The sequence below is a fragment of the Octopus sinensis genome, linkage group LG10 (assembly GCF_006345805.1).
Source record: "Octopus sinensis linkage group LG10, ASM634580v1, whole genome shotgun sequence".
In the NCBI taxonomy this organism is placed as follows: Eukaryota; Metazoa; Mollusca; class Cephalopoda; order Octopoda; family Octopodidae; genus Octopus; species Octopus sinensis.
This window is the reverse complement of record NC_043006.1, coordinates 36,571,542-36,591,500: the sequence shown is the minus strand read 5'-3', so window position 1 is coordinate 36,591,500 and position 19,959 is coordinate 36,571,542. Positions and strand designations below refer to the sequence as shown.

At 37.7% G+C, this 19,959-nt stretch overlaps 1 protein-coding gene across 2 annotated transcripts in view; it reads right to left on the bottom strand.

Annotated features, from left to right (window-relative positions):
• The window catches only part of LOC115216534 (disintegrin and metalloproteinase domain-containing protein unc-71-like), a 377,864-nt gene that overhangs the window by 44,078 nt on the left and 313,827 nt on the right, over nucleotides 1-19,959 (bottom strand). For both annotated transcript variants that reach the window (XM_029785987.2, XM_036506564.1), the window contains exons 4-6: nucleotides 12,389-12,455; nucleotides 9,729-9,811; nucleotides 7,476-7,539 (exon numbers count right to left, since the gene is read on the bottom strand). In XM_029785987.2, coding sequence (XP_029641847.1) covers nucleotides 7,476-7,539; nucleotides 9,729-9,811; nucleotides 12,389-12,455 — 214 coding nt within the window. The remainder of the gene's footprint in view (nucleotides 1-7,475; nucleotides 7,540-9,728; nucleotides 9,812-12,388; nucleotides 12,456-19,959) is intronic.

The window sequence follows — 19,959 nt, the reverse complement described above, 5'->3', positions numbered from 1 at the left end:
AGGAGGTTAGATCAGAGAGCAGAGGGATGATGTGCAAGGCGTAGTAGTGGTGAAGAGGGAGATGTAGAGGTCCATAAGGATGGCTATAGTGAGTGGGGCATAATGGCAGATATGAGAGAGAGCATATATATATATGTATGTGTGTGTGTGTGTGTGTGTGAGTATGATGTGTATGTGTTTCTGTTTTGATATCTGATGACCGTTGTGTCACTCATTTGCAATACTCTATGAAATATTGTCAATCATTTGCAATACTCTATGAAATATTGTCCAGCCAGAAGGAATTATTACTTTGCTTGGAAAAATGTGAGAGTTGGTGACAAGAAGGACATCTGGATGTAGAAAATTTGCCTCAGTAACAGCCATCTGACCCATGCAAGCATGGAAAGATGGATGTGATGAGACTTTACATACACACACACATACATACACACACCGAGACACACACACATGCATGCAATAAGCTCTGAGATTTTGTCTACCAAATCTGCTCACAAGACTTTGGTCAGCTTTGATAGACATCAGTATTCTGAAAGTATTATTTGTGATATGCCGGTGCTTAACCCTAGCTTTATAGTGTTGAGATAATGAGAAATAAATCTCATTCAGAACAGGTCAGCTAATGAAGTACCTGCAGATGGTTTGAACCTAGGATGATAGGATGAGGTTTCATGGAAATAAAGCTGTTATGTCTAAAAGGTCAAGTGACCATATAGAGGCTCCCGCATTGGGTTTGCATATTAACGATAATAGTGACTGTAGTAGTAGTGTTAACAATGATTGTAGTGGGAAGCAGGGAAGGTGAAGTGTTGATGATAGTTAATTTAGCAAACAATAGTTTTATTAAAACATCTCTGAAAGGGGTCACACAACAATTCTTGATTAGTAAGCAATTAGTGGAGTGATTCCAGTGAGGTGTTTAGGATGGCAAGAGCAGGAAATATAGGTTTCACAGGCAAGGAACACGATATTCTCTTTCATGTTCTTGGGTGGGTGGGAGAGAGAGAGAGCAAGCAAAGATAAACAAACACAGAAAGAAAGGAAGAATTGAACTAATGACTGAATTTTTATTACAGAAAAGAAAATTCTGGATATGGCATATTTCAGTGTACCTTGATCTGATTAATGTTTTTGTAGTCTTCTAGAAATTACTTTCTCCACTGAGTGTGGATGTTTGTGTGTGTACATGCATACATACATGCAAGATCACACACCCACACCCTCACACACAAATGTACAAACAAGACATAAAAGTAGCCTAGACAATTCATAAACATATATTTTCAATTACTGCCAGTTCACTATCTCTCTGTGCATATGAATGTATGTGTATATGAATGCATGTATGTGCATATGAATACATGTATGTGTATATATATATATATATATATATATATATATATATATATGTGCACACATACACACATATATACACACACACTATATATACACACACACATATATATATATATATATATATATACACACACATCATCATCATCATCATTTAGCGTCCGTTTTCCATGCTAGCATGGGTTGGACGGTTCTACTGGGGTCTGTGAAGCCAGAAGGCTTCATCAGGCCCAGTCAAATCTGGCAGTGTTTCTACGGCTGGATGCCCTTCCTAACGCCAACCACTCCGTGAGTGTAGTGGGTGCTTTTTACGTGCCACCCGCACTGGTGCCAGACAGAGCTGGCAAACGGCCACGAACGGATGGTGCTTTTTATGTGCCACCGGCACGAGGGCCAGGCGAGGCTGGCAACGGACACGAAACGGGGCGGTGCTGGCAACGGTCGCGAAACGGAAAGTTCTCTTACATGCCACCGGCACTGGTAACACATCTGCAATTTCCATTGATCGATTTCCATTGATCGATTTCGATTCTGATCCTCACTTGCCTCAATGGGTCTTCACAAGCAGAGTTTCGACATGCCACCGGCACTGGTAGCACATCCGCAATTTCCATTGATCGATTTCGATTCTGATCCTCACTTGCCTCAACACGTCTTCACAAGTAGAGCTTTGTGTCCCAAGAAGGGAAGGTATGCATACGTAGGCTGGCTCCATCCCATGTAGAAGGCCACGGGTTGTGGACTCACTTGTCCTGCCGGGTCTTCTCGCGCACAGCACACTTCCAGAGGTCTCGGTCTCTAGTCATTTCCTCAGTGAGACCTAAAGTTCGAAGGTCGTGCTTCACCACCTCGTCCCAGGTTTTCCTGGGTCTGCCTCTTCCACAGGTTCCCTCAACCGCTAGGGTGTGGCACTTTTTCACACAACTATCTTCATCCATTCTCGCCACATGACCATACCAGCGCAAACGTCTCTCTTGCACACCACAACTGATGCTTCTTAGGTCCAGCTTTTCTCTCAAGGTACTTACACTCTGCCGAGTGTGAGTACCGGCATTACACATCCATCGGAGCATACTGGCTTCATTTCTAGCGAGCTTACGCATATCCTCAGCAGTCACGGCCCATGTTTCACTGCCATGTAGCATGGCTGTTCGTACACACGCATCATACAGTCTGCCTTTCACTCTGTGCGAGAGGCCTTTTGTCACCAGCAGAGGTAAGAGCTCTCTGAACTTTGCCCAAGCTATTCTTACTCTAGCAGTTACACTTTCAGCACACCCGCCCCCGCTGCTGACTTGGTCACCTAGGTAACGGAAACTATCAACTATTTCTAGTTTTTCTCCCTGGAAAGTGACGGAAGTTGGTCTCAGAGCATTTTCAGTGTTTATTGTTCCTGAGCATCTGCCACATACAAAAACCATCTTCCTAGTTAGTCTTCCTTTGACATTGCTGCATCTCTTATGTGTCCATAGCTTACACTTGGTGCATCTTATAGAGTTTCTACCTACACCTTTTCTACAGATCGAGCAGGGCCATCTACCTGAAGGTGTTTGTGATTTGTCTACCTTCCTACTGATTACGACTTTGGTTTTAGCTAGATTGACTCTGAGGCCCTTCGATTCTAATCCTTGTTTCCACACCTGAAACTTCTCCTCCAGTTCTGATAGCGACTCAGCAATTAGAGCAAGGTCATCAGCATAGAGGAGCTCCCAAGGGCATCCTGTCTTGAATTCCTCCGTTATTGCCTGGAGGACTATGATAAATAGGAGGGGGCTGAGTACTGAGCCTTGGTGGACCCCTACCTCTACCCGGAATTCTTCACTGTACTCATCTCCAACCCTCACCCTACTAGCGGCGTCCCTATACATGGCCCGCACAGCTCTCACTAACCATTCATCTATCCCTAGTTTTCTCATTGCCCACCAGATAAGGGATCGGGGGACCCTGTCGAAGGCTTTCTCCATGTCAACAAAAGCCAGGTACAGGGGCTTATCTTTGGCTAGGTATTTCTCCTGCAGCTGCCTTACCAGGAATATAGCATCAGTAGTACTTTTCCCTGGCACAAACCCAAACTGCATCTCATCTAAACTAACTCTCTCTCTAATTAGTTGGGCTATGACCCTCTCCGTAACCTTCATCACCTGGTCCAACAGCTTGATACCTCTGTAGTTATTTGTATCTAGGGCATCACCTTTACCTTTGTAGCAGTTGACTATTATACTGCTACACCAGTCATTGGGTATGACCCCTTTGTGTATCACCTGATTAACTATATGGGTGACTAGGCTATAGCCGACACTACCAGACATTTTGAGCATCTCTGCAGTGATTCCTGATGGGCCTGGGGCTTTCCCTGTCTTCATGCTTCTAATTGCCTTAGCTACCACAGAACTATCAACTCGGATAGCTGGTCCCTCTGTTGGGTCAACATTCGGCAGACTCTCTTTATCCCATTCATTTTCTTCATTCAGCAACCTTTCATAGTGGCATCTCCAAACCTCTCTCTTTGCATCCTCATTTAGCGCAAGTGAACCATCTTCCATGCGAACACACTTCTCTCCTACCACATCACGATTCTCTCTCACACACTGTCTTGCAACACGAAACACCTCCAGTCTTTGGTCCTCACGGCGCAGAACATTGGCAAATTTTTTCTTATCTGCTTCCCCTCTGGCTAAATAAACCTGTCTCCTAGCTTCTCTTTTGGCAGTCTGATACAATTCCCTGCTACCCCCATTTTTCCAGACCTTCCAAGCTTGTCTCTTTTCTCTAATAGCCCTGTCTACAATATTGTTCCACCACTTTGCACCAGCCACAGATCTGGTCAGTGGCTCTCAGCAGGTTGTCCCTTAGAAACGTCCAGCTGTCTTCTACCCCCTGTGATGCTCTATCCCCTTCTACTTCGTCAGAGGCTTCAAGTAATATGTCCCTAAATCTCTGTCCATTTGCAGGATCTTTAAGCTTCCAGATCCTTCTTCTCCATATTTGTCGTCTTCTGGTTGTCCTCCTAGTCCTGATCCTAAAGTCACTAACTACCAGTCTATGTTGTGGGGTACATTCTTCACCTGGGAAGGTTTTGGCATTTATAAGCAGCCATCTCTCCCTTTGCCTTGTAAGGATGTAGTCAATTTGGCTGGTATGTTGGCCCGATTGGTAAGTGACTAGGTGGCTGGTAGGTTTCCTGAAGTTAGTGTTGCAAATCATAAGATTATTTGCATCGCAGAACTCCAGCAGCCTGGTTCCCTCCTCGTTGCGGGAGCCATAGCCATAGCCTCCATGTAAGCCCCCAGCATGTCGTCCAACGTGACCATTGAAGTCACCAGCCACAAAGATAAGGTCTCTGTCGTTCGTCAATGAGGTAGTCTGCAGTAGAGTGTCATAGAATCGGTCTTTCTGTCCATCGGGTAGCCCCGACTGAGGAGCATAGGCTGATATAATGGTTGCTAAACTATGATGAAGCACTAATCTAATCTTAAGTATTCTGTCACTTACTCTGATTACCTCAATTACTTTATCTACCCATTTCTCAGCGATAAGTATACCCACGCCACCAACCCCGTCAGTGTTCCCTGCCCAGAAAATCTTGTACCTGCGTTCCTTGCCTGTGAGGAACCTAGCTGATCCTCCTCTCCACCTTATTTCTTGCATGCAACATATATCCACACATCTCCGTTCAAGCATCTCGACTATCTCACCAGACCTACCTTTCAGAGTGCCAACGTTGAGGGTGCCAACCCTGAGGGTGTGGAAGGCATGGGCTCTAGAGACCCTGGGACGGTGGGAGACCCTGACACACACACACACATATATACACACACACATATATATATACATACATACATAGATACATACATACATACATACATACATATATATATATATATATACATATAAATATATGTAAGCAATAATAAATCTCTGAGCAAGGTATACATACATATATATATACATACACGCATGTATGTATGTGCATACACATAGTGTGTGTACATGAATATACACACACAAATGTATGTAGTACAGTTGTGCATACTATTTGCAGATATATACACAATGATAGATGTGTGGTTCATGTATGAATATTGAACTCTCTCTCTCTCTCTCACACACACATGCTTGCTATAATTTTATTTCATATTAATTTGATTTTAGGTTTTGCAAGTAATTAAACATGTTTTCAATTTTAATTAACAATTGTTTCTATTTTATATTTTTCTTCTCAAACTATCCAATTATTAATAAAACAATTTCTTTAAATTAGAAACAAGAGTGCAACATCAACAAAACAATTCTAAATGCACACCATGTGTGTGTGTGTGTGTGTGTATTTTGAACATCATAGTATTAAAACATAGATAGATGTGCAATCCTCGTCCCCATGCACACCCAAAAAAGTACAAAAATAACGAACATATATAAACAGGCATACACATACAAATTTACATGCACACACACATATATATCACATGTATCAATTGTGGAAACAAACACATATATATTTCAATGCACCTTATATAAGTTACACACGTAAACACACAAATTTGTATACACAGACAAGATACATAAATAACAGCATCATTTAGTTCTGTATAAATTTACAAATCCACAAGCCTTTCATATATATATATAGGCACAAAAGTAGCTGTGTGGTAAATAGCTTGCTTACCAACCACATAGTTCCAGGTTCAGTCCGACTGCATGGCACTTTGGACAAGCCTCGGCCAACTAAAGCCTTATGAGAAATATATACAATGGGCTTCTTTGTCCATTGTATGTGTGTGTGTGTTTGCCCCCCCCCCCACACACACGCAATCGCTTGTTGCTGTGCTTATGTCCCTGTAACTTAGCAGTTCGGCAAGACACTGATAGAATAAGTACTAGGCTTACAAAGAATAAGTCCTGGGGTCAATTTGTTTGACTAAAGGCGGTGCTCCAGCATGGCCACAGTCAAATGACTGAAACAAGTCAAAGAATACTAGCTGAATAGCCTGTCATTGCCAGGCAATTTTTACAATAGAATGTCTTATATAAAGTTTTGTTTATTTCATGTCAGACCATGCCTTCCCCAACAGATAGGCTTCTTGATCAAGACAGATTTGTGCAATTTTTTGCTAAAAAATTATGTTGAGGATTTTTTTCCTTTTTAAATTATTTACATGTCTGTTTGACCATTTCACATGACTTTATTCCTTAAAACTTATTAAAACTTCAGAAGTTCTTACAACTTTGGTCATCGTAATGCTTTGCATTCGTTTGTTTCAATAAAAATTCTTCCTGATAATGATTTTGCTTTCATTTTGTGATAGACAGTTATCATACAGAAAATGCTAGTTTCCAAATCCTGTTTTATGATTAAGTAAAATTGATTAAACTTTAAACCTCAGTAACATTTTCCTGTAATTTTTCGGGAACAAATAAATAACAAAATCGGATTTAACATGGAAAATTATTTCAATATACCATATTTGAAAATTTTGACGTAATTTTAAAATGTCACAATATGTGACAGCAACAGGGAAGACGCTACAAAAGTAGGGAGGCAGACAGTTATAAGATATCACACACACAGAGGTAATCACAAGTTGAAAATGGTGTGTAGTAGACTTATGTATGTACATATGCATGCATATATATATGTATGTGTGTAGAAAAGCCACTTACCCCCTCTCTCCTTAAAGATATGTATGCTTCACACTCATCTGTCTCTCACTTGCTCTGCATTTTAGAATTTACTTGTGTGTGTGTGTGTGTGTGTGTGTGTGTGCAAATGGATCATCATTTTTTAATGTTTCAATTCCCTGCTGGCATGGGTTGGATGAATACATAGGTGTGTCTTAACTTTCTCAGAGATAACTTTGCATATAAATCTGAAGTGAATAGAATCCTCCTATATATTTATAGGGAGTAAATGAAAATGACATGCTCACAACTACATACACACACACAAAAAAAAACATATAATGAAACACCACTGAAGAATTAACCTGAAAGAGAATCACACATGCAGGTCTGCACTGAAGCTCACACACCTATACATGTGCTTCTGATTGCAGTCTTTGATCCAAATTGCTTATCTACTTACATATGCATAAATTAATTAATGATTATAAGACAATACATACCTCCTCATCACCACCTTGAAGAGGATGGATGACATAGGTTTCATTGCGCAGCTGTATGACACCCCTGTAGTTGCAAAAAAGAAAAGAAAGAGAGATATATGAATGATACATGAAGCATAAAAAATACAAGAGATGAGACCCATAAATCCACACACAAGAAGTACATAACACTGTGCCTTGTTGCAGTCATGTGCCCCACTAGAAATAACAACCTAATTACCATCAAATTAAACTGTAACATCAGAAAAAAAAAGAAAGAATATATTAAATAATGTAGATACACTTTACCTAAAAATATGATGGGATGGTCATGACCTTAATGCCTTTGATCACAGGTTTACTTGATCAGGGCTGATTTGGGGTTGAACAATAACATCATCATTATACAACATGTAGAGAAAATTCCAGACTAAGTGAACTGCATCAGAAAATGTATGTTACCATTAAACAAACATGCATTGCCTCAGTTGTTGGATTTTCAGCAAAATGGTAAGAACACTTGCTGGACTCCGTTAGAGAACATGGGTTTTTGATTCCTGTATCAACATTGGTTTTAATTTCAGTTCCTCAATAGTATTTCCACCCAATAAAAGTGTATTTTTGAACTCGGCTGCAATTTTTTTCTCTTCTTCCAAGTAAGTTTCTTTAGATATTCAGTTTGAAAACAATCCTGTTTTGTTCATCAACAGGCATGGCTGTGTGGTTAGGAAACTTGCTTTGCAATCACATGGTTTCAGGTGCAATCTGATTGTATGGCACTGTAGCCCCAGACTGACCAATGCTTGTCTATGAATTTGGTAGATGCAAACTGTGTGGAAACCTGTTACATACATATATATGTATCTTTGTGTTTGTAACCCACCCACTGCTTGACACTGGTGCTGGTTTGTTTACATCCCTATAACTTAGCAGTTTGGGAAAAAAGACTGATAGAATAAATATTAGGCTTAAAAGAAAAATCCTGGGACCAATTTGTACAACTAAACACTTCTAGTTTGTGCACCAGCATGGCCATAGTCTAATTACTGAAACAAGTAAATGAGAAAAATAAATGAAATAACCACCATCCTCAATCATCTCATTTTTTCAATTCTGCACAATAGTTTGCTGCTGCCTTACCATTTGAATTTTCCATTACAACCTGAACATTATGGATTCCTAATTTTGTTTTCTAGACATGTCAAAAGATCCATAACTTAAGGAAAATATTTTCTTACTTCCCCACTCCCTTAATTTCAATTTTCTTGTATTTTCTTTGGACTATGACAAACAGACAGTCTTTGTTTTGACTTCAAGGAATGTGCTTCTGATTGCAATTTTTGATCCAAATTGACAAAAAAAAACTAAAAAAAAACAAAAAAACACACACATTCCAATTCAGCTATTGCAGTATTTCTGTTTGTTATTTTTGCACGTTTGATGATAATGGAGCATGTTATCCTTTTTCTTCTCCTTCTTCAAAGCTTCATGTTGATGATTTGCATGTAGTATGGTGTTGGCCTATTTTAGTTTTGGTAGCATAATTTTCCTGTTTGTTAATTATTGCTAATTCTTATTTCAATCCAACAACTTTTTCCCTTCTTCTAAGGCACTTCCAGCATATGTAACAGTGGTTCTCACTTGTTGAGACCCTTAATCACAACACCAGTAATGTCTAGTATGGATGGTGGTAATGCCTGAGAAATACTTGACTTGCAAGATGTGAAACTAATTTATAAAGAATTCTGAACTGAAAGCAATGACATGCAAATGATAATGCTGATGACAAATATGAAAGAGATGAAACTGAGACACAAATGAAGGAATTTTCAGTTAAACAAAAACTGTTATTTTTAAGAGTGTTGAAGATGGAAAGTAGATGATAATGGAAGCACAGAGAGAGAGGTGGGGAGTCATGTATTGTCACTATAGTAAGACATCAGCACTTGTCCCTCCATCATACTTTAAACCTCTCAATACCAGCCATAAAACCATCTGTCCCCTCTCAAATACTCCCGACCAACTTAGTCAAGGGAGTTGTCCTTTTTTCCTTTTCCTGGCTTGCAAGTTACTTTGTGATCTCATTAGTGGCATCCAGTCATAGAAACCATGCCAAAGATGACCTAGGTGTTTACTGGATCCTGTCAAAACAGTCCAAACCATGTCAGCACTGGAATTGGATATCAAATGACGATGATGATGATTGATTGATTGATAGATAGACAAACAGAAAGAAAGACCGGCTGATAGATAGACATTGAAGAGTTTTCTTACCTGATCCCATTACATGTGCTGACTGCAACACTTGACCATTCATCTCGTTTGACCTTGCCATGGTAATAACAGTGCTCGACATTCTGAAACAACATTAACAAAAAAACAAATAGAAATGTTTTCATGAAAATATAAACAAATTTACACAGATTAGCATAATAATTTCTTAGAGTGGAAGCTCTTTCTTCTCTTCTTTTGTAAGAAATTAGTTGGCTTCTCTTTGATCACATTCCAAATCCTTTATACTAAATGGTGTTATAATGTGCTGAAGTTAGTACTTTTTCTCTCTTTCTTTTAGTTTTTTTTTTTTTTGAAGAGAAATAATTAGAAAGTTGTTCTTGTTCTAGATAAAGCATCTATTTTTATAATTAATATGACAGCAAGCCAGTAGAATTGTTAACATGCTGGAAAAAATAATTACTGGTATTTCGCTTGTTACTACATTCCAAGTTCAAATTCTGTCAAAGCCAACTTTGCCTTTCATCCTTTCAGGGTTGATAAAATAAGTACCAGTTGAACACTGGGGTCGATGTAATCTCATCCCACAAAATTGCTGCCCTTGTGGCAAAATTTGAAACTATTATTATTATTATATGTTTGACTTTTGATTTTTATTTGTACAAGTTGGCTCCGAGTCTCACCCAGAGACCTCAAGAGACAAGTTAGAAGTTCATGTTGGTGTTATGCCTAGGGTGCCATATATTTTTGCACATAGTATGGTTCTAGAGAATACTTAAGAATACATAAGAAAATTATGAGGCTGTTTTAAAATTTGAAATTACATAGACGGTATTTTATGTAGGATATGGGCAGTTCCCATAAGCACTATCTTTTGAATTTCTGCCATTTTGGGGTTTCCTGGTATCTGAGCTAGGTAGCAATCAGCCCCTTTTGCTATCATTCCTTAGGCACCTATGATAACAGGTATTGTTTTAGCTTTGAGGTTCCACATTTTGCCAATTTCTATTTCAAGATCTTTATACTTGCTCAGTTTTTTGATAGGTCTTGATAGATACATTTATGTCGATTGGGACAGTCATATAAATGAGGAGGCATGATTTTTCTCTGAAGTCTTTCAATGTCTGGCCTATTCACATCTATCTTTCTATCAGTTTGAATGGTAAAGTTCCAGAGGAGTGAGATGCGATCATTTTCAAGCATTGGAGATGGTTTGTGTTCTCACCAGTTTTTATCATGGAGCAAATTACCCAGTGAATATATTGTGCTGCTCTATTATTATTATTATTACTACTACTATTATTTTTAAGGTGGCAAACTGGTAAAATTGTTAGCATGCAAGACAAAATGCTAAGTGGCATTTCTTTGAGCTTTATGCTCTGAGGTCAATAGCCACTGAAGTTGACTTTGCTTTCATCTTTTTGTGGTCGATAAAATAAATACCAGTAGAACACTGGGGTTTTGATAATTGACTAGTTCCTTCCACTAAATTTCAAGCCGTGTGCCTCTAGGTTTTACTTAAGGGAGCATTTGAATATGCAAAATGTAATTTGGAGAATAACTTGTTGCAGCAAAGGTAAAATAACATTTAACAAAGAATCTAAAAAAAACAAAAACATCCACCCCCATCACAACTGTTGCCTCCCGCTAATCATCATCAACATTAATGAATTCTCACAATCACATAAAGCAACAAGTTTGTAGAGTAAGACTGTGAGACTAAAATTAAATTAATATATTTAAATTTATGCTGAAATGCTTAATGTGGCAAGCATTATAATCCGCAATGGCCCAGTGGTTAGGGCAGCGGACTCGCGGTCATAGGATCGCGGTTTCGATTCCCAGACCGGGCGTTGTGAGTGTTTATTGAGCGAAAACACCTAAAAGCTCCACGAGGCTCTGGCAGGGGATGGTGGTGATTCCTGCTGTACTCTTTCACCACAACTTTCTCTCACTCTTACTTCCTATTTCTGTTGTACCTGTACTTCAAAGGGCCGGCCTTGTCACTCTCTGTGTCACGCTGAATATCCCCGAGAACTACGTTAAGGTTACATGTGTCTGTGGAGTGCTCAGCCACTTACATGTTAATTTCACGAGCAGGCTGTTCCGTTGATTCGGATCAACCGAAACCCTCCTCGTCGTAACCGACAGAGTGTTTCCACTATAATCTAATTAGAAAAATTTATGTGTTGAGAAAAAGACAACATTAATTCATAATTATCTTAACAAGAGAAAACTCTAGAATTTTTTGGTGTTATGTAACCTATTCAGTGGAACATAGACTTCAAAATATTTGCTAAAGCAATGATGATGAAGTCACTAAGGTAGTTGTAGAATGGTGTACATAGGTGCAGACATAACTGTGAGGCTAAGAAGCTCACTTTGAAATCACATGGTGTCTTCTGCAACAGCACCATAGCCCCAAGCTAACCAATACCGAGGGAGTGAAATATGGTAGACATACGCCTGTCACATAAATGTGTGTGTGTGCAGTTTCTTATTTAGCTATAGGACCATCAATTTTGAGGGAAGGGACTCAGTCCACAGTACCTATCTGGTACTTTATATTAGGATGAAAAATGAAATTGACCTTGGTGGGAGCAGAACGTAAAGAACTAGAAGAAATACCACAAGGTATTTTTCTGATGCTCTCACAATTCTGCTAATTCAACATAAATAAAAAAAATTCTGGAATGACTTACTCTTAAAATGATTTGTTGATTCTTGTTCATGTATTGTTTGACAACAATATCCTTTGACAGCAGTTCCCTGAAAGATACAAGAAGAAAGGGAAATGAAAAAAAAATACATATATATATATAAATAATGTGTGTGTGTGTGTACATATATATATATATATATATTATATATATATATATATATATATATATATATATACAGGGTGGGATGGGTAAATTGTCGCCATTATATATTTTTTATTTTCGTGCATGCACATTTTTTGTTTTTGATTTTGTTGACTATGCAGCATAGTAGGGCCAGTTGGGCACTGTCTGTGAGAAAAACAGCACGATGACACAATTCAATCTGCCAGAAATTTGGAAATGAGATGCTGTACTGCTTGGTATTCATGTCAGAAGCTCCAATAAGAACATTTCAGGGTGTTTGGGTGTCAATCTCAGGACAATGTAATCTGAGGGCATGTACTGAGAGTGATAAAAATCAAATATCCAGTCAACATCATGGCATTTGGAGGAAATAGTGCTGCCCTGGGTCAAGAGGTTGGCTGCTAGAAGACTATGTCTGGCAACAGGACTCTGCACCATGCCACACAAGTAGGAGAACCCAGTCACGGCTGTGAGACAATTTCTGCGACCACATCACCCCTAACATCTGGTCACCTAACTCCTCAGGCTTCAACCCTATTGTTTATTATGTGTGGGGTGCAGTTGAGCGAGTGACCAACAAATCCCCTCATCAAATGAAAAAAAAAACAATGTAGAAGCAGAAGAATAACAGCCAACCAATGAGTAAATGCAAAAATGCAAGCCAATGGAACAAACATAGACATGAGACCATATCATTTAATATAAATATATAAACAGCCAAACTGATTTGTAACAGTTCTCTCCTCACAATTGCAGGGGCATGAAATCTAAGTACTGAGACAAAACTTTAGATTCTGTAAACCCTGTAGTGTGTGTGTGTGTGTGTGTGTGTACATGTGTTGGGAGAGAAGGAGAGAGAGTGTACGTTTATGGAAGTATTCTTCAAATGACAAATTAAGGTCCATATTATGGGAAACTACACATTACAGTTAGCCTTTTACAACCATGTGACATGAGGTAATGAGGTTATTACTCAAACTGTTAGAAATTGTCAAATCTCTCTTAAACCATACACACTACAATATTAAACAAAGCCCACAATGAATAATGTAATTTAGGATTACGTATACAACATCACAAAAAAACCCAAAAAAAACCATGGACATAACTGGAATGCCTCTTTTAATGGCTTGATTTGGGAGAACAAGCTATGCTCATCACCTTTGTAAGCAGAGACCAATGAGATCAACAATTAATGTTACCCTTTGCTAGAAAAAAAATATCCAAGGAAATTTCAGAGGTTCAATGTTCTGATGATGGATAACCAAGTGTAGGAATTAGTATGGAGTATGGGGAAGGGAGAAAAACAAGTTAACAAGATGACAAATGAGTGAGTTGTGGGTATTGGAGAGTGGGTGGCACAAGATCAGCCAGTTTGAAGGAACAGAGGCCAATATAGTAATAGAAGAGAAGGTATACTGAGGAGGCAACACATCTGTAGGCCAAGGCAGAACTGTGCTACTGAATAACTTCAGTATCGATTTGGGGCCTAGACAAGTTTTGAATAGTGATTTAGTTCACCTATTTGGATTTGTGTCTGCAAGTGAGGAGCAGGTTCCACTTGAACATTTGAGAAAGTCAATGCAAAAGAGGCTGGCATTTTATCCCAGGATATGACCAGCTTTCATCCATTTCATGATTTACAGGGCTAATGCTTTGTTCTGATTTTATGAGTTTGAAGAGATTTACTGACATCTGCAGATACATAAATATTCATATACATATCAATGTATGTGTCAAGACTGAGTGTGTGAATGTGAATAGACCCCACCCCACACACACATTTTAAATTTAGAGATGATAAATAGTACTCAATGCATATAGTAGAGTACATTAATATATTTGAAGCTGAAGTTTCTCTCTAAAGCTAATTTATATACACACAAATATATACAAATACATACATAGAGGTGTGTATGCATGCATGCATGACTGCATAAATGTGAGTGAGTATATACATATATATACATGTAAGTGCATCTGGTTGAGTGTGGGAGCTTATCTCTCTCTCTCCCCCTGTGTGTGTGTGCATGCATATATATATATATATATACATCTTTGTACATGTATGTGTATAGATATGCATTGATTATTGAAAGACTTCTTTAGAAATTGATCTGGATACCTGTAGCTATAGGCAACAGATAATTACAAGGTATTCATAAGATGTTTTCTACTCCCTGTACTATTATTCTAGATTGTTACTTTCTTACACACACACACATATGAATGTGTGAATATATACATACATATATATATATATATTATATATATATATATATATATATATTATATATATATATATATAATATATATATATATATATAATATATATATGAAATATTGCATAAATGCAATATACATAAGCTACAACTAGAATTCTTCCAGAGTTCTATGCTATCATCTTTGATAATGAAACAGAATGGTGCCAGGACTTTTGAAAACTGATTTTCCATTGAAAAGGATCCAAGACAAAAAAAAGACTTCTTTTCATTAACTAAAATATTCTTTTCAGGAGGAAAAAAATAACAAGTTTGTTTGTTTGTTTGTTTGTTTGTTTGTTTGTTTGTTTGTGTGTGTGTGTGTGAATGACAGAAAGAGAGAGAATGTGTAAGTTCTTATATTTTTATTTAGCAAAGGTATGTGCATATTCGCTTGTGCATAAGAGTCTATGCATATATTTATAAAAGTGTGTGTGTTTGTCTGCACACATGTAATAAACCAAATCTATGAAACAGTAAAGACACACACATACACACATGCACACACACGCACACACACATCTCAAAGAGAGTGAAGCACAAATCTGAAAGTGTTACACGATATACAAATCAGCTTCTGCACTGTTTTGAGTTATGAGTTCTACAACTATCCACTGCTGGTCTTTGCTGCTATATCATGCTTCACAAAGGGGTATAAAGCATAAAGGAGGAGGTGCAGCCTCCCCTCCACCCCTGCCAAACTATCAACTCGAACTAGAAATCTTTATTTGATAACTATGAGTTGTAATATCCTTATCTACTCTGTCCATGCCACACGTACATAGCCAAAAATAAGACACCTGAAGATGATGATGATGATTGGAGATTGGTTGATTGAAATATAGAGTAGATGCAAATATTGTGAATATCCTGTAAATATAAGGTTAATTAATGGTCTGCAAAATTATAATTTTAAAAGAAGTAACCTATTTTGTTACAAAAAAAGATAAGTGAGTCATTAGGTTCCTAGACAGTCTCAACTGAGAGCTGAACTGTATACAGCTGACAGATCATGGCTATATAATGTTTGAATTTCTATGTATATTCACAAAGCGGTGGTGCAATGGCCCAGTGGTTAGGGCAGTGGACTCATGGTCATAGGACTGCAGTTTTGATTCCCAGACCGGGCATTGTTAGTGTTTATTGAGTGAAAACACTTAAAGATCCACGAGACTGGCAAGGTGTGGTGGTGAACCCTACTGTACTCTTTCTCCACAACTTTCTCTCACTCTTTCTTCCAGTTTCTGTTGTACCTGTATTTCAAAGGGCCAGCATTGTCACACTGTGTCATGCTGAATCTCTCTGAGAACTACATTAAGGGTACACGTGTCTGTGGAATGCTCAGCCACTTGCATGTTAATTTCATGAGCAGGCTGTTCTGTTGATTGAATTAACTGGAGCCCTCATTGTCATAACTGACGGAGTGCCACATTACATGCACAAATCTATGATTTGTTTCAATTTCATATTGGGAGCACTTGATTTCTATTCACACTGCTATTGCATTGCAACTGTGACCAAGACCTTAAATCATCTAATCTTCAGTTTCCAAGTAGGTACTTTAGAGTAGTAATATAGTTTGCTGCTGTTGACAGTGGTGGCACTGTGGCATAACAAATACTTTATTTGCATTTTTTATTTTGATAATATCAGGGGAGGCAGGACAGTAGATATACTTTCAGACACCCTCAGACTGGTGAAGCTGATGTGGCAATAACTAATCTGAATGCATGTAGATTACAGTCTGCAAGAAAATGTGGCTAAGGAGGAAAGTGGTACACTGTCTATCTCACCCATATCTATGTTGTTTAACCACCCCTCCTTTTTTCTTATTTTTCCTTGGTGAGGTAGTTATGAGATTTTTCTTTTGTTCTTTTCTTCCAGTAAAAGTATGTTGTTAATAAAAAGAAAAAATCTATTAATTGTGAAAAAATTAAAATTTGAAAATTTGTAATAGAGCACATTCTGCTGTTAGCAGCCAAACACAGTTAATGGTGGTGTTCAACGGGAGTGGGCAATTTGGTATATCACCTAATACTAGACCTGCAATGTTGAGTTCAATACATCATAGAGCAGTGAGACTGATCAGTGATCCTGTCAAGAGGAAGATACAGATCCTGGCTGTGTAATACTGCAAAATACTAGAGATGAGGACTGGACACCAACTTGACAGATCATTTTCATTCCGAAAGAGTTTAGATTTAGCTATGTCAAAATAATGATTCAATATTTGGTGCTCATGTTACATTTATATAATCTCTTCAAGATTTAAATGCTGAATGACATGACGGTTAAGACGGTGGCTTTGAACTGATCTGAAGTGAGCTGAGCTGATTTGAACTGCAAATGGTCTGCTGTTCTAAGGCTGGATTCAGTTCAGCATGTGAAACAGAAAAAGTAACTGTCATATCATTTAATCATTTTAATACAAACCTGTCAGAGACTATCTCTGGTTCCATAATACAAAACTGACTGTTTTAAAGTACATTCCAAAATCTAATTAATAATTAAAAAGTTAATTATATTTATGATTTCTTTCAAAATTAATTGAACCACATATGCTGTGTATTTTCCCAGATATATGCTCGTTTAAAGTTCTCAATAGCTAAGTCAGCAGGCAACTACCATCAATCACTCCTAGTACTACTATAGTCACCATCACAATGACCACAACCAATAATAATGACACCAACACCAGGATTACCACTGTAAGAACATAGCCACTACTTTTACCAAAACCACTACCACCAAACAACCTATACTCTCTATCTCCCCGTCACCCTTTGATTTCATGTCTTTCTTTGCCTCTTTATCTTTTCACTGCTTTCTCTTTTTATACTACACACACACACACATAGTGATGATCATTCACAATTCTTGCATGAAGTCAAGATAAGGAGATACACACATATACAAAAGGGTTCTTTCAATTTCCATCTACTAAATCCACTCAGAAGGCTTTAGCTGGCCTGGAGCTACAGTAGAAAACACTCACCTATGGTACCATGCAATAGAACTGAACCTTAAACAATATGGTTGAGAAATAAACACTCCTTTGTGCATTTTACCTGTATATGTTACATGCACAGTATATTCATAACATTGTGTGTAGTGGTGCTGTTGGTGGTGATGATAATGATGGTTACTATTTTGTTGACATTTAATTCATGTTTCTAAATTTTATTTATTAATTTTTTGCTTTTCACACAGAATTTTGTTTTATTTACAACTTTTTTTTTCCATTTATTGACTTGCATCAAAAAACTTGACAGATAATAAATGGTAACAAGAAATTAAGGAGAGTGGTGGTGGTGGTGGAGTAGTGTTGATGAAAGTAACAATGGAGAGCACCACTGGTGGTGGTAGTGGTGCAAATGATGATGGTGATGGTGGTGGTGGAAATGATGACAATGATGGTGGTGGTGGTGGTGTAAGTGATGATAGTGATAACAATAATGTTAATTCTGAGAGTGATGATGATAACTATATATAATGGTGTGAAAACAATGATTAATATATTAGTGGTGGTGGGGACGCTTGTCTTTATAATGATGGTAAAAATAGCCATCATCATGATTGGCTGCTGATGATGGGAATCATGATGTTGATGGTGAATGTGATAGCAGTTTAGGTTTTGGTGTTATAGGTGGTAGTGGTATCTGGCCAAAATGTAGGAACAACAGAAATAGCTGCAACAGTGGCGGTGACAACAATGGTGATAATAGGGAAGGAGGGGGAAGATTCAGGAACATAAAAAGAAGTGATGCATTCAATTCATAGAGGCTTCCTCACATTTTAAATAAATGAGAAATATTAGAGACACTCCTTCTTAGATAGAATGGCACTTTATTTTATTTGATATTATTTCTTAATTTTTTTTCTTCTCCAAACTTCAATATGGAAATTATTATGGTAGATAATTGGATTGAAATAATAATGATGGATGGTCTCAGCTGCTGGTGTGTGTACATGTGTGCTTGTATATGTGTGTGAATGAGTGAATGTACACTAGAGTGCTACACATTATATGATGGGTAGTTTTGGAAGTATACATTTGCTACCATGGGTAATACCAGGAAATATTGCATACATGCAATAATTATAACTTAGCTTTTATCAAATTTCTTGGTGCTCATACAAAATTACAAAATGATAACAAATTTCGAAAAGCACAATACTTATTACCTTAAAATAAAATTAAATAAAACAAATTTGTCATCTGTATAACTTTTCCCATACTCTGTTATTTACTCCCTCTCCTCCTCCTCTTGCCTCTATGATTCTTTCTCTAACATTGTGTAAGTGTATAGCATTCAGCTTGTACTTCTTACACTAATTCTCTCCTCTTATTTCTTTCTATATGATGTTAAGCATAACTAGAGAAGTCAAACAACCAGCTAAAATTTCTGTCAGCTAGAATCATTTTGCCTTTCATCCTTGATTAAATAAGTACCAGTTACCCACTGGGGTCGATGTAATTAACTTAATCCCTTTGTCTGTCCTTGTTTGTCCCCTCTATGTTTAACCCCCTGCGGCGATTAAAGAAATAATTATCATCATATAGATATGATTGTCTTTTCATACTGATGTGAATCACAATTAAGACAAAAGTACTCAATACTGTTAGGTAGTTCTGAGTTCAAATGCCACCAGATTCGACTTTCCATTTCATCAATTCAAGATTGATAAAATAAATACAAGTTGAGCACTGGGATTGATGCATTCGACTTAGTTCTTGCTTTGAAATTGGTGGTCTTGCATCAAAAATTGAAACCAATACTGTTAGGTAGTAAAGAGTGTCATCATTTGAAGTTGAGTCAGCATGAGGGGAAACTTGGAGTTTCTCATTTGCTGTCAGTAAGCAACTGGTTCATTTTTCAGGCTTCAAACACATACACACACACACACACACACACACTACAGATAATTTGAATGTATTTTGCAATTTCCATAATGTCATAACTTTACAATTTGTATTTTGTATTCTGAGTTTTGTATATCATGTTTGTATCTTCTAGTTAGCCTTTTTTGGGCTACAACAATAACAACAGTCAATTAGTCATTCATATCAAGCACACTCAATCTTATTTGGCCAGTCTCCTCCACATTTCCCTCACCTCAACAACAACTCTCTCCGAATTCCCTCTATACTTTAAAAATGGAAAC